Below are 15,894 nucleotides of genomic sequence, written 5' to 3' on the forward strand. Positions count from 1 at the left end.
GGCCTCTTTAGGCTGTCACCAGTGCTAATATATTGTCATTTAGCCCAACCTGATCACATGGGGTTGTGGAAAAAATGCATAGGATCCGTTGCATATAAGATTTGTTAAATTCGGTGGACATTAGGTACATTGAATGCAGCTGCAAAGTAGTCAACCAGACCAGCTTTTTCAGAGAAAAAAAAAAATAAAATCTGCAGACAAAAACTGATTGAGTAGGCCTTTTTAGGCTGTCACCAGTGCTAATATATTGTCATTTAGCCCAACTTGATCACATGGGGTTGTAGAAAAACTGCAGAGGATCATTTTCGTATAAGATTTGTTAAATTTAGTGGATGTTAGGTACATTAAATGCAGTTGCAAAGTAGTCAACCAGACCAGCTTTTTCAGAAAAATAAAGAAGATAATGAACAGTGATTTTTTAATCAAAGTCCATTTCAGTCCTTTCTCTTTCAATTTAGCCCTAATTGACCCTAAACCTTTTTATTTAATGCAATTCGCCCCCTAATTAACTTGGTAAAAATTAAATTTGGTCTTTTAAAATTCGGATTTTCTCAATTAAGCCCAAATGAAACTCCCAAACTTAATTTTTCACCAATTAAGCCCCAAATAAAATTAATTTGACCCATTTAAAATATAATTAAGTCCTTGCACTTAATCAAATCCTTCAATTGGACCCAAATTAATTCTTAAACATAATTAAAATTTAATTCGGCCCATGATTAAATCAAATTGGCCCATTAAAAATTTAATTATGTCATTGAACTTAATTTTTATGCAAATTCATCCGATAATCATTTAATTTGACCTTGAATTTGTATTTTTTCTTCATTTCTTAGGCACAATAAGGTACAATTAGGCCTTGAACTTCCTCCAAAATTGCAGCTTGATTCCCCGATTTCCTTTCTCCACATTGTTAGCCTTTATTTTTATTTTTGAAAAAGAAATTGATTTTTTTTTATTTTTATAAATAATAATAGAAATAAAATAACATTCAAGAAAATCTTGGTGAGTCCAAAATTGGGTTACAACACTCATCATACACTCTAAAGTTTCATTACTCATTTATCCATTATTTGTTTGAGATCCATAATGATTAGGCTAAGAAACTAGAGCTAAGCAAAAGTTTTTAGTTTGAATGGTACCACACTGTTGTACTCTCTTAAGAGCGTGATGTCGCGACGACCCTTCCTGGAGCAAGGAATGATGTTAGGGTCTTTGTTTTGTGAAAAGGGAGTCGCCACCTAGTATTATGGTCACTAGAAACGCTAAGTGGTCTTTAAGAGATTCTAAGGCAAGGGACCAGTTGCGTAAAAGGAAGGTTTTAGCACTCTTAATACACCCTACCTAAGGTAAATTGTTTGGTGTTTGATTTGCCGTATAATTGCTATGGTGTTGATGTTTTCAAATCTTATCAATTTTCATGAGATAAGTTTGTTATAACGAACAAACTATGGCTCAAAGTCTAAAAAGAAAGAATCCTTGGCCAATGTGGATCGTACTTTAGATATGTCTATCAAGTACCAAGGAGAACCAATGCAGGTCTTTTAAAATCTGCGGTTGATTCAAACTAAACCTGCAACTCGTGGATTAGGAGACAACTAAGATAGAAATCTAAAGAGATTCAATATGCTTAACAACTCATTTTTCTTTTAGTATTTCAAGTGTTTGCGACTCGTAAATTGTAAAGAAGAGCAACAAAAAAACACTAAGTTAGAAATCCGAGGAAATTCAAGGTGCTTTAAAAACTCATTTTTACCTTAGTATTTCATACTTTCATGGTTTGTAAACCGTAGAATAAAAAATTGAAATGTCCCCAATTATAATTAAGGTTTCGTTCAAGGATGTGTAATTAAATTGTTCTAAATAACATTTTGGGCATAAATCTATCATAATTTAAAATAAACAAGTTGTATTACTCTCAACAGTATTTTCAACATTTAACTTTTATAGGTTTCTTTGTCCTTGTATTATTAAAGGATAATGACTTATTATTTCTAAAAAAATATTTTGGATATTAACCACTTGGGATTTTTTTATCCAAATATTAACGGTGAATAATAGATGAATTTCTTAAGAATAAGATTTTTATATTTTTGGAATATTAGCCAACAGCCTTTGGAATTTACAAACATGTGGTAAAATCCAAGAACGCAAGATTTTTTTTTTTTTTTTATGTTTAAGAAATCCATGCTAAAATACATTTTCTTTTAAACTTTGAAGACATGTTCAAAATATTGTAGGGTATTGGTCGTATGCAACAGACAAGAAAATATTTTTTTGTTTTGTCAAAACACAAACAACACTGTTGCTACCCAATTTTTGACCCATGTTTTGATATATTTTCAAAAAAAATCCAAAAAATTGAGAAAAACAAAAAAAATCCAAAAAATATGTTTTTTAATATATTTTCGTCATTTTAGCATTTTCAACGTCGTCTAAAAAAGAATTTAAATTGTTAAAATATTTTCAAACGCGTTCGACTTTTCACGCGTCATTTTTAAATCATTGATTTTTCGCATTTGAGTCGACGTTGATATTGCTCGTTTTCAAAAAATACAAAAAAATAAGAAAAATCAAAATTTACAAAAAGAAAGAAGTTGAGGGATCAAGTTGAAAAACCTAGCAAATATTTTCCTATAAATACCATGCTAAACTGATTTTTGGAGGGGGGGACAATTTTGTAAAGAGGGGAGAAACACAAAAAACCCTAAACTTATCTCTACCCAAAGGCAGCCGCCGGAGCCCCCCAGCCCCTTTGATTTTTTATTTTCTACTCCTTCTCCAGCCGAAACCAGAGAAACAAAGCCACCCCTGGCCTTTGATTTTTACTCAGCCGGCAACAAACCGACAGTCTCCTCTCTTTCAAAACCAAACCGGAGCAGCCAATCTGTTTCCCCAAGCCACAAATTTGCCCTCTCTCACCTGAAAAAGACCAACGGCCACAGACCCATCAACGCCGAACCCCCTCCCTCAGCCAATCACAGATCTGCTCTCCTCCATTCTGCCCCAGCGGCGGCAGCAGCGGCGCCATCCTTCTCCTCTCAGCCGACTCGTCGGTCTCCTTCACCTGGCCGACACCACAGATCTGCCCGTCTTCTGCATCCCGCAGCAAAGACGACCCCGCAGCCGGTCCTCCACCACGCACGGCTGCAACAAGTAGCTCCAGCACCACCGAGAGCACGACCTTCCACCGCTCACAGAAACCAACCGACCACCATCAGCACCGCCATCGATCCCCCGCAACTGAAGAACCCAGCGGCGACGCCCCCTTTCTCAGTCTTTCCTCTTCACTGCCGCCTGAAACAGAGAAGGAGAAGCCAGATCGGACAAGAAGAAGCAAAAAGAAAACCGAAGCAGATTTGAAGGAGAAGAGAGGCAGATCGGGAAAACAAAAGAAATAAAACAAAAATAAAATCGACTGCTTTGTTGCGTTTCTTTCAGTGTTTGTGCAGGTCACCGCCGGCGAGAAAGAAGGGAGGAACACGTTTTCAGACCCCTGCTGCTGGATTTTTTACGGCGGCGCGTCAACCCACGCGCCGCCAGTGGCGTGGCGCGTGGAGCAGACGCGCCGCCACTGTTTTCAGCCCCAGAATCATGCGAACACTGTTCCCGTGGCTGCACTGCCCCTGATTCTATTTTTTAGGGGTTTATTTTGTAATTTTAATGGAATTTTTTGTTTAGTTGTTTTAGTTTGTAATTTGTAATGTGATGTACAAAAAGAAAAAAAAAAGAGAGTGATAAATAACAACAAAAAAAAAAGAAATGTTTGTGTGTGCTTGTATGTTTGTTTTTTTATTTTAAAAATCAAAAAGGACAAAAAGAATTATTTGTTAATTTAAATATGGTTAAATATCTCAAGGACAAATAAAATCAAGTTGTATTTTCCATGAAAATATGAGGACAAGTTTCTACATATATTCGGGGATTTAATAACTGATTTATTCAAGCCTAAGAATTTAATTAATATTTTAAATTTTCAAATCACATCAGAACACGAAGCAGCTTATCTCAGGTAGGGTGTGTTAGGGGTGCTAATACCTTCCCTAACCACAACCAGTCCCTTACCCATGATCTCTGACAAGGCCAGTACATCAGGTTTCCTAGTAGCCCTCAATAAATTACTAGGTGGCGACTCCCACGAACGAATTCAAAGCAAACGCAACAACGAGAAAAATCGCCAGCCAATGCCGCGCGCTGATTATTTTTTTGGGGTGCGACAAACACGATTACACGAACATCTCAATTAAAAAACCATACCCATCTATTCTGAAATTTGCAAGAAGCCTAAAACAGTTTATCTCAAATAAACAAGATTTGGCACATCAATTTAAACTTGAAGCCTAAACAAATCTGAGAGTCAAAGCCTGAATAAAGCTTAACTAAAAAAAGGACCCTCCCTCATGTTTTTCACTCTCTCTTCTGCACCTATAAGCCATAACTATTCCTATACAACGTTCCATTGCAAGAAGACGCTCGAGCAAAGGGAGGAAGGGATGATGAAGACCTTTAAAGCTCACGATCCTTCACAACAAAAAACTAGAAAAGAATACATAGCTTTAACATAAATAATAATCCAACTCAGAGCCATGGAAGGGACAGTGGATAAGCATACCACCTTTTGTCTCAACAGAAAACAAACATCTAGAGCAAAGAAAGAAATAGGTTCTAGAACATAACAAACCACAGATGCAAAGTTTGAATTGAATATAGCAAGGAAGAAGAAGCTGGAAACTATGCCTGCAGATCTTACTTGCAGAAAAAGAAGTTCAAACTGAAATGCAGTCCCTGCTTGCTTGTGGTGATCTTAAGAAACCTTACTCTTTTTTGTTATTTCCTTTGATTTTCTGCTCTCCACCTCCTTCCTCTCCTTTGTTTTCTCTCCTGTCTCTGCTCTCTTTTCTTTTTGTTACCCTCTGTTTTTCTTTTTTCTCTCTATTTACTTGTTTCCTCTCCTCTCTCCTTTTTCTTCTTCTCCCCCCTCCCTCCCACTTTAGGTCAACTAAGGAGGCATATATATAGCCTATACATAGCTCTATTTTAGGAAAGACTCACTACACTAATCTAATATAAACTCGGTTGATTTACAATAAAATAAAGCAAATTAAGAAACTAAAATATTATTCTATGATTGCAGTAATTATTCTTCATGTTAACACTCTCATCCTAGCCGTTTGTGTTAGGGATAGAATCCTAGCCATTAAATGGTGGTGAGGCTCTTCTCCGTGTCTTGTTTTAGAGCTGGCATAGTGAGGTTCAAAGCTATTTTCTTTGGATCGCCACTTTTCTTCCTCGCTTGTAATAGGTTTGTTGCATGCAGAATTTCATTTAATTAACCCCCATTTGGGTCATCCTCGACCCAATTCCTAAGGGGTGAGTTGCGACTCGTTGTTATCTTGGGGTCGATCTTAATCCATTTTCTCATGGGTCATGACTCGGTCCTTCTCCTCCCGGCTGCCTTTTGTTTAAGGCGGTTTGGGTTCAGTCAAATTGAGGCTGGCCAAAAAAAGTCTTTAGTTTGAATGGGACCACACAAAAGTTTACGACAATCTGCAACATTACGTTCCTAAAATTGGAATGCATTCATGGTATCTCTAAATCTCCTAATCATAAGACAAGAAAACATATTTGTCAATAATATCTTATATCCCAAGAGGAAAGTGTAATCCAGCCCAAACATAGAGAAAATGCTTAAGAAATAAAGTTTGTACAATCCCAAGTTTTGTATTGCCATTAGACGAATTAATAGTCTAAGATAGACCTCTATATATGGATTCCAGAATAGGAGGAGCCAAACTATAAGTGACACCTCTCGCCATATTTGAAGCAGCCTTTATTATGCCAACATGAATGAAATCCTCATTCTGAGGAAGTAGAAATCAACAAAGCCAAAGACTCAAGTAGGCAACAAGTTTTAACTCCTTGCAATCTTCAGGTGCCCAATCAAAGTGTAAGAGAGTGAATGGATCTTCTATTCGTGTAGATCCTTTTAGGTGCCTTGTATGATAAGAGATATCTTCAAAATGTCTTTTTATATCATGAGACTCTTTTTGCTTCCCACGTGCATCACATTTTGGCTTTGCAATACATTTGTACTCTAGTGACAAATAAGGATTCGACATGAATGATTCATAATCAAACAAAAAATTAGGCCACATGATAGACTCTATCAGAATTCTTTATTTCTCGTGCGATCAAAGCAAAAGCTCAGAATAAATAAAGGTAAGTCCTAAGCAATGAAGACTCGCCTTCAACATACAAGAACTCTTTAAAACTGGGGACAGCCTCTTCATAGTACTCTCTCAAACTAGATAAGCTAGTGATGTTGCATATTTCCCAAATTGAAATCCCAATTTCACCCTTTAAAATCAAGAAGGTGTTCTTAACCGGACACCAAGTCTCTATCAATGCATGATACATATTATTCGGACGATGATATATAATCAAAAGAGGCTGAATGAACTGCATATGCCAATTTGTTGTTCTTTTTCTTCAACAACACCTGGTAGGCTTCTATAGACCAGTCACAAAATCCTCTAAGTTACTGGATTCCTTCTAGTGAATCAAGTTTATTTCCCCACATAACTTTTCTTTTGTTGATAAAGTTTGCAGCATAAGCCTGTAGAGCATCCAGCTCATTATTATGGTGGGAAGGAAAACATAAAGATGGTTGATGATCTGACACAATAACATCACTAGACACCATTTGTTTCTTCGTTGGATACACACTAATGGTCTTCATATTTAATTTTGAAAATGGAGTTATCCCTTTGACATCGCAAGAACCTGTCATGAGCTTATGTACCGCAAGTCTAAGCTACACCATTTTGCTAGTATGATGGTATTTCACATCAATTCCTGAAAAGTAAATGTATTTTTTCATTTGGCTAAAATCTTTAGCATCAACAATCCATCCATTAAATGGATGCGAATGATTAATGACAATCTTAGACTTTACTTTGGGTAGAAGCCATTCCTACAAAAAAAAAAAGGGTAAAATTTTTATTTTGAAAGTCCAGAGCAATACTTACCAACCATTTGTTTATTCAAGTGTACTTAAAGCTCCAAGATTTCAAAGATCCTTCAAAAGGATTCACCAAAGTTCAAGTCCCACTACAAGATTTAACAGTTTTACAGACAGAATTTTTCCGTCGGTGTAAGACACATATTCTGTCGGTAATTAATTTACCAACGAAATCACCGACGGAAATGCTCTATCAGTGAATCTTTCATCGGTAATTTTTTGTCCGTCGGTAAATCTATTGATAATAAAAAAATATTATTACCGATGGATTTACTAATGGAAAAGACGTGTCGGTAATAACATTTTTTTATTACCAACGGATTTACCGATGGAATTTCCTTCGGTAATTATTTAAAAACATTTTTAAAAAAATCATTTTATAAATTTATGAAATAATTGAATTAACATAAATCAACACTCTATAATATATACTCAAAATGCTTGGAAAAAAAAATCAACTCAAACAAATTTGCAACAAATAAATAAAATGAAAAAAAAAATTCAACTAAAAAAAATCATATGAAAAAAATGAAGTTGCAATTGCTAAAAATTTAAAAAATCTTATAAATAAATCAACTAAAAATTGATCTCATATGAAAAAAAAAAATCTCACAACAACATTTATACAATTATTAAGAACAAAAACAATTAAAATAAAATAAAAAACAAATATAGTGAAAAAAATCATGAAAAAAGAAGAAAAATCTTACTTTAATGTAGTTGCAAGTGAAGCTAAGGAGAGAATTTTTTTTTTTTTTGTAAAGCATATTAATTTTTTTCCCACTGTAATTCCCTCGGTATATACCGAGGGAATATTTTCGTTGGTAGAATCCCTCGGAAATTTACCGACAGAAATATTCCTTCGGTATTTTTGTTTTTATTTATCGATTTCCTGGTAGTGTCCTCAATGATTCACCAAAGTTTCAAGTTTCTAAGGGATCCTTTTTTAAAAGATTCACCAAATTTCATGTCACCATGGATCACCTAAAAAGATCATCACCTCATCTTTAATCCTACTGAGATCCCCTTTCTAAAAGATTCAACAAATCTTATATAACTGGGAATCACCATCTAATCTTTAAGCTCATAAAGATCCTCTTTTTAAAAAAAAAATCACTAAATTTCATGTGACCAAGGATCACCAAAAAAGAAATCTTCACCAGATCTTTAAGCTTACAATAATCCCTTTTAAGAAGGTTCACTAGATAATTAGGTTACGTATTGTCAAAGATTTTCTTGCGGCATGTACTTCTTTTACATATTTTTTTTTATCAGACCCGCATTGTAGGGAGACAATTATCTAGTTTCTTTGTAAGGCAATTGTGTGGACCATACATGATGTTCTTTTTCACCTTGTGATGAATACATTGACATCAGAATTTGGGGCCATCGGAAATGAAATGGCTTCTTTTTAGGTTACGTATTGTAGTAGTCCATGACGTAAATAATATGTATGATTCTGAAATAGAACGTGTTCAACACCAAGCTAGAAAAGGGTTCACCATAAGTATACTACGATAAATTACTTAAGTGATTTAAGTTTTTTCATCCTATCAATTTACTTAAGATGTTCTCTTGTTAAATATCAAGGAAGTGAAGGATAAAGTCTGGTACAAAAAGCAAAAGCCTTCGTAAAAAAAAAAAAAAAAACAAAAACAGAGAAGAAAAGAAAAAAAGATAAAAATGTTATTGAACATTAACACTTACTTTTCCCTTTGGGAAAAATAAAAAATAAAAAATTACTACTCTTCCTAGTAACTCCATGATATACCATATTATGGGGTATTTACTTTCCCTTTGGAAAAAAAATTATAACTCAGACTCCATTTTATGCATTCTACCATATTTATGGCATCACCAGTATTGGATGTTTGGGCTTAATGGTCGTCCTACAAGCAATAAGATCCGAAACACCATGATAGTTGTTGTGTACACACACACATATATATATACGTACTTTGTAGTTGTGGCTCTTAAAGGAAAGCTACCGTACCTTCTCAAGTGTGTCAACATTATTTACTTCCTTCGTTGGGAGTGCTACCTACGTATAGGCTTTGAGTTATTACAAGTCGATGTGAAGCATTAACTACGGGTTCCACCGACAGTCATTTGGTCCGATGCCAAAATGAGAATAGGGAAATTATTGAATTTGTTCGAATAATTTATGCATTATTTTTATCCTGCTTTTCAAGTTTGGAATTTATACTCTCCATCATGCTATAGGATGTCATAATCTATTTTTAGGTTATTTCTCAATTCATTTTTTTTTTTCTCTCTTCAAAAAAATACAAAAAAATAAAAATATTATCAAAAAATATAACGGTGAAAAAGATGATGCCAGAACACTCAGAAAATGATCAAAATTGGTTGAGGAGATTCAAAAATACAAAGATTGAAAATTAATGGTATATCATTGACTGATGAGAGCCTTGTTGATGAAGAAAATTTGATTTGAGGAAGAAAAGTCCAAAATCAGATGTTTATAGACTTAATTAAATTTTATTAAAGATTTAATTGAGTTTATGAAGAGTTTGATTGCAAGGAAAATTGATTTTGAAGTCAATTTGGGCTTTAATTGGATGAAATTAAAGTTCTGGAGTCAAATTATAATTTTTTCAGAGTTAATTTGATCAAATTAGGGGTTTAATTGCATAAATATTGAAGTTTGATGGCCAATTAGAAACTTAATTGAAGAAATCCAAAACCAATGACCAAAATGAAAAACATGCGTAAATAGAAGGGCTGCAATTAAACCGAATTGAAGACTGACTTGGACTTTGACATGTTTTTGTGATCCTTTTCTTTTAAATGAAACGGCACGTTTTGTCCAAAACAACGCTATTCACTGACTTTTCTCCTCTCCCTCTCTCTCCTATTCATACACTATTCAACAAAAAAAAGAGAGACCCAAATGGTGCTATTTTGAACGGCACTGTGGGTCTTCTTCTTCCCCTGGACATGCGAGGCAGGGGAAGAAAAATCTTTTTCTTCCCCCTGTTTTCACTGACTTTTCTCCTCTCCCTCTCTCTCCTAAACATAAAAAAGAAGCCGACAATAACCCCACTTGCATAAACTCTAACCCGTGACCTCCAACAGGGCGGTGAAAAACAGAGCGGACGTGCCCCTTTGGTCGTTTTTGGGGTGGTTGCACAGTGGCCGCCCTTGCCTCTCTCCCCCTTGTTTTTCCTATAAATACAGGGGAAGAGAGCAGAAGTGAGTGCACAAGAGAGGGTGGAAGACCAAAAAAAAAAAAAAAGTAGAGAAGAGAATGAAGAAATAGAGAAAAAAAAAAAAGGGGGAGGGAAGAAGAAGGGCCGCCGCCTGGAACCACTTCTACCATTAGCCATCACTGATGACAGAGGTTGCATTTCACTTCTCCAGGTAAACCCTCCGCCCCCTTTTCTTTTGCTTTCATTTCTTCCCACGCCATGCAAGACGTGCACGGTGCACGTCTATGCACAGTAACCAGCTGATGGGGGCTGGGCTGAGCGCAGCCCATGGATCTTGGGCTGAGTCTAGTCCAACCCAACAATGGTGGGCCGGGTCCGGCCCAACAAAAACATATATATGTTTAAAATTTTGTGATTTTCACGCGTTTTGTTTCACGCTATTTTGTTTAATATTGGTCTGTATTTTATGTTGTCAAAATGCAAAATCCAGTATTAAAATACTCGGTTTTCATCAAAAGTTTCAAAATACAAAAAAAAATAAAATTGTGCATACAACCAAGTGTCTCAAAGCTAAAAAATCATATTGTGTTTTTCATACACCAAAAAACAATGTTTTAGCATACATTGTGGCTTTAATAACAATTTATTAAAGTCAAGAGAACATTGATCAAAATTTCAAAAGCAACAAAAATTTTATTTTGTTTGTCTTTTAGTATCTGGGGTACGACATTACACATAATACGTATTCTAGATATTAAATTCTTTTTTTTTTTCAGACACTAGAATGGTTAAGTTTTACCTCATTAAGATAAGAACCTCCTTATTGAGGAAGGCTTTTCTTGAATTTTAGATAGGCAAGACCAATAATTAGAAAACACAACCAAAACATTAGATTTTATCAGACAATTAAACAGTGCAGCTGACCTTAGGTAGGGTGTATTTGGGGTGCTAATACCTTTCCTTTACACAACCAGTTTCTGTACTCTATCTTTGAGACCAGTTAGGGTTCCTAGTGACCACAATACTAGGTGGCGACTCCCATTTCATATTTTACTGATAAGAGACAAGAATTCCTTATCTCTCCACATTTGCTTAAATAGACAACACACCTGAGTGTTGGACGATCACTGCAACGCCACACACATGCGACTCCAGGGATCAAAATGAATAGGAGTCGATAGTATAGGGGTGTTAATTGATTTTACTAGGGGTAATTTTGAAAAAATTAAAAGTTTGAGGAGTTAAATTAAGGACTGAGTTGATTAAATTGAAAACCAATGACTATTTTGTAAATATTGCAGGAATTCAGGCCAATTGCAATTGATCTAGGGAATATAAAATAAAAAAGAAGTACATTTCCAAGGAATAAGGACCTGATTGCTAAATGTGAAAACTTCAGGGGCAAATTGAAAAGTAATAGTTTCAGTCCAAAACAAAGTCGTTCCTAAGGCGACTGTTCATCCTTTTTTTATATATAAAATAATTTATTAAACGCCAGAGGCTGGCGGGAGAAATAAGTACAAAGACTGTAAAATAACAGTTTGCAGCAGAACTAACAAAAGAGTTAAGTAACCGGACCAAGGAAAACAAAAGCAAAATTATCCAAATAAGCAACATTTAGCTCTGCACAAACTAGCCATTCGAAGCGATAGTGCCGGGGAAAACTGCCAAGAAACCACATTTCGACCTCATTACTGAAGCTTTTCTCTCAATAAATCTACCTTTAACATCCTCACAAGCATAACAACAAGATCAAGGACTGATGGATGCTTCAAAACCAGGCAATAAAGTCACTTGATCTGCTCACTCCCTGTTTAGCCATGAAATCTTCCATGTAATTACTCTCACGGAAAACATGAGTGAAGGTGACTGTTCATCCTTGTCGTCCTCTGTAAGCAGAAACTCGCACGAAAAGGTCGCTAAAAAATGGCTTCGGGTAAGCATGATTCCCCCGCCAACTTCACACCAAACCATTATAATTCAATTGACAAGAAAAATAAATAGTAAGATTTTTGGAAACGAAAATGATTTGATTCCCCCTTATTGCATTTGCTGAATTTCACAGGCAGCAGATTTGATTATCATCTGGAAAGCCTCCTCTATGTATGACTTCAACTTTTGGACATCTATGAAGCCCTTCTCAGCTCCCACTGTAACCCTTAGTTCGTCCATGTAGCTTACAATTGTTATGGTAAGACTCTGCACATGTTATATACTGTTTTGTTGAAATTTGATAAGTGGTTAATTTTTTGTTGAATGGACAAATTTAGTTAAATTCGACAAGTTACCTGAGGATTGCCAAAAACGGCAAAGTACATGCCTTTGATTGGGTGATTAGCCAAAGACATCTTTTCCACTGGGCCAATCATATTTGTTATAGCCATGCTTGCGTTCAACAATGTTTTATGAATGCATTGGGCTGCTACCTGAGGCACATGGTTGAATACTTAATATCATTTTAGCAAGCATCCTACAAGCATGCCTTAAATCAATAATATTAATGATACTCTTAAAAAAATATATATCTAATAGAAAACAACAAAATAATAACTAAGTAAAATTCGGAATACTCTCCTTGATCTAGTTGAGCAAGACGGTGAAAAATAGATCCTAATACATTTTTAAGTTATTACTACATCATGCATTCTAGGAGAATGGAAAAAATAAAAAATTGAAGTCCAAAATTGATATTATATATCTTTAATGACATGTAACGATAATTTAATTGTGATATTTATTTACCGACATTAATAGTGTTCTTTAGATGTGAGAACTAATTTTAGAGGCATAATTTAGTATAAATGATTTTAGATCCAATTAATATCTATAAATATCCAAAATTGATATTATTTTAACTCCATATGTGCAATTACTTTAAATTTCATCATAATATTTACTTACAAGATGCCACTGAAATTCATTTTTGTTGTAGAGACCTTCTAGATAAGCTAGCATACCTCATGTCCTTTTAATTTCTTCACGATCTCAACGAATGCAGCAGTGAGATGGACAGCCCAAGAGCTTCTCTTTCGCTTGATGATTTGCTGAGCTTTCCTGACAAATTCTATTGGATTTAACTCAGTACTGGCCACCAACTCAGGTAATTGGACATGCAAGAAGGCAAAATGGTTGCCCCATGGTGATTCTGCTTTGGGTTTTACCATTTCTTCAATTGACTGGTAACTACGAAACATTCTTGTGTTAAGCAGCACTAATGCTGTACAATTTGGATGATCGCTTGACCCTTTGCTCATTTCTTGCATGTATAATCGAGTTCCCAAGAAAATTGCTCCAGTAATAACATCATTTATTGTCTGATATATATCAAGAAAACCAAATTAAAAAGCTTGATGATGTAAGTAGAGAGATAAGAACAAAATGAAAAGGAAAGGATTGTCTCATCAATCATTAGCCATCCCTAGTTTTAAAATTATCATGGATAAGCTAAGATGTGGTAAGGAGATAGGATGTAATTTGAACAAAATAAAATTTGGACTTATTCTGCCTAAAAATCTTCATGTAATTTCGTATGGAGATAGGATGATATATGCATGGATAAGCTAAGATTTTCATGTGAAGAAAACAAAAGGCAACTCAATCTAAAATTGTGTAATTCAATTGAATGGATCAAAAAACATGAATATTTGATACCGTAGTCGTTAAAAAAAGAAGAAGAGAGATTTAATAATATAATCCTTATGTTTGTATCGATGTAATAACTTATTAGTTCATCTAGTTTTTCGAAAACTATAATTTAGTCATTTGTCTGTCTGTGATTGCCGATTCATTAAGAACTCTAATGGTTTCTTAGCCAAAATATTATTTTTTCTAAGGATTTGCAAAAAATTAAAAAAACCGATTAAACTGAGAAAAAAAATAAAAAAAAATGAATAATTAAAAAAAACCGATGAAACCATTTAAAATATTTCAAAAAATATTTGATTCAGTTTGGTTTCGGTTTCACAAGCTTGAAATTGAAAAACCTCAATTGAACCAAACCGATTTAATTAAAAAAAATATAAAATAATCGAACAAAAACTAAGCTCGTCATAAAACCTATTAGAAAGTAAAAAAAAAAAAAAAAAAAAGCTCAAAAAACAATATAATTTTTATTTTTAATATAAAATAACAAACCGAACCAAAATTGGTTGGTTGGAACCGATTTCGGTTCGGGTTCGGTTTTAGTTTTTATATTTTAAAAATTTCAGTTTGGTTATTTTTAATTATAAGTAAAAACCAAACCAAACAAAAAAATAATGACCTAATTATTTTTGAAGAAAAACAACTAAATAGTACTTGAAATTAAGTAAGCTTACCACACCAAGAGAAGCCTTAATTTGTTTAATTTGACCAAGAGAGAATCTCACTGTGGTAAGAGCAATTGGTCGAAACTCAATTCCAATATCTCCCGATCGGATTGGAGACAGATCATCTTCAACTAAACTGCTCTTCATAAGGCTTCCTAAAAAATCAGACACGGTATTGAACAGCAAAGGGAAAATCTTGGGCACAGTCTTAAAGATGGTACGATGATCACCAGATGTGTCTACGCGTGGTTGGACAGAAGGCAATGTCAAGGGAAGAGAAGGGTTATCAGCTCTTTGTAGACATGAAAGAAGAGCCCCCATAAGAGAGTAACCATCTCCAATTGCATGGTGGATCTTGAATATTACAGTGCCTGCTGCATTACTTGTGGGGTATTTTATTAAATGAATTTCCCATAAGGGTTGGCTTTGTGGAAGTTGTAACATTGATAGTTTTGATATGTAATCTTCAAAGTACTCGTCATAAAATTGTGGTGACATTTCTTCTGGGAAAATGGGGACATAAACATGGTCTTTGAGCTTTACTTCCACCTTCTTCCATCTTTTTTCTCCATTCTCATCAATAAGCTGCATCCACACTTTCACTATTTGAATCAAAGATTACTCATCCAAAGAAGACAAAAATTAAGAAACATATCTGCTATATCTCTTTCTACAGTATAAAAAACAGAATTTTACTGAAAAAGATATAGTACTGCAGCATGTCTTCGAACAGACAAAAATGGAGCTTTTTCCCGTAAAGAAGAAAAAAGTAATGAGACACATGTTCATACACTTAACAGAGGACTCACGGGGGGGGGGGGGGGGGGGAGTGAGAGTACCATGATGGAAGAGAAACGTGGGTTGATGGGGAGAAAAACATCCCTGACCAAAGGGATTGTTTTTGAGTCATCAATGGGAACTTCAGTCTCCAAAACACCAAGAACGGAGAGGTTTAGAGCCAAGCTGTTGAAGTACTGTCCAGTAGGACTCACGGGCTCTAAAGCGTCTTCTTCTTTCTCCATACCGTTTTCGTTTTGTTTTCAATAACTTTTGCTGTATATTTGAAGCCAATTAGGCTTTAGCCCTTCGGGTTCTTTATACTACGTAACTATTGTGGTTTGGCCCAAACTTTAATTCCTTAGACAGAGTAAATATTCAAATGCAGAAACGATCATCATCATTACAGCTGTTTGGAAATGCATTGCAAATAGTGTATGCGAAGATGCCAAATAATTGACATAAATTTCTTTTAAAATAAAAATAATATTATTTTTATATATTTTCAAATAAATATAATTTAAAAAATAATGAATGATACATGTACCCACCACTCCCATAATTGTGAATGATTTGACAACATTTAACCCACCGCTCATGAAATTACACCTAATTGAGT

General features: G+C 34.8%; 1 protein-coding gene across 1 annotated transcript; it reads right to left on the reverse strand.

The window, feature by feature from the left end:
• Nucleotides 1-11,622: 11,622 nt before the first annotated feature.
• On the reverse strand, nt 11,623-15,661 carry LOC118060432 (wax ester synthase/diacylglycerol acyltransferase 4). The gene is made up of 5 exons (XM_035073656.2): nt 15,338-15,661; nt 14,508-15,083; nt 13,149-13,505; nt 12,480-12,617; nt 11,623-12,390 (listed from the first exon to the last, which is right to left on the reverse strand). The coding sequence occupies exons 1-5, from the start codon at nt 15,518-15,520 to the stop codon at nt 12,232-12,234; spliced, it is 1,413 nt and encodes a 470-aa protein (XP_034929547.1). The 5' UTR covers nt 15,521-15,661; the 3' UTR covers nt 11,623-12,231.
• Between the last annotated feature and the right edge of the window lie 233 nt (nt 15,662-15,894).

Source organism: Populus alba, chromosome 17 (genome assembly GCF_005239225.2).
Source record: "Populus alba chromosome 17, ASM523922v2, whole genome shotgun sequence".
NCBI lineage: Eukaryota > Viridiplantae > Streptophyta > Magnoliopsida > Malpighiales > Salicaceae > Populus > Populus alba.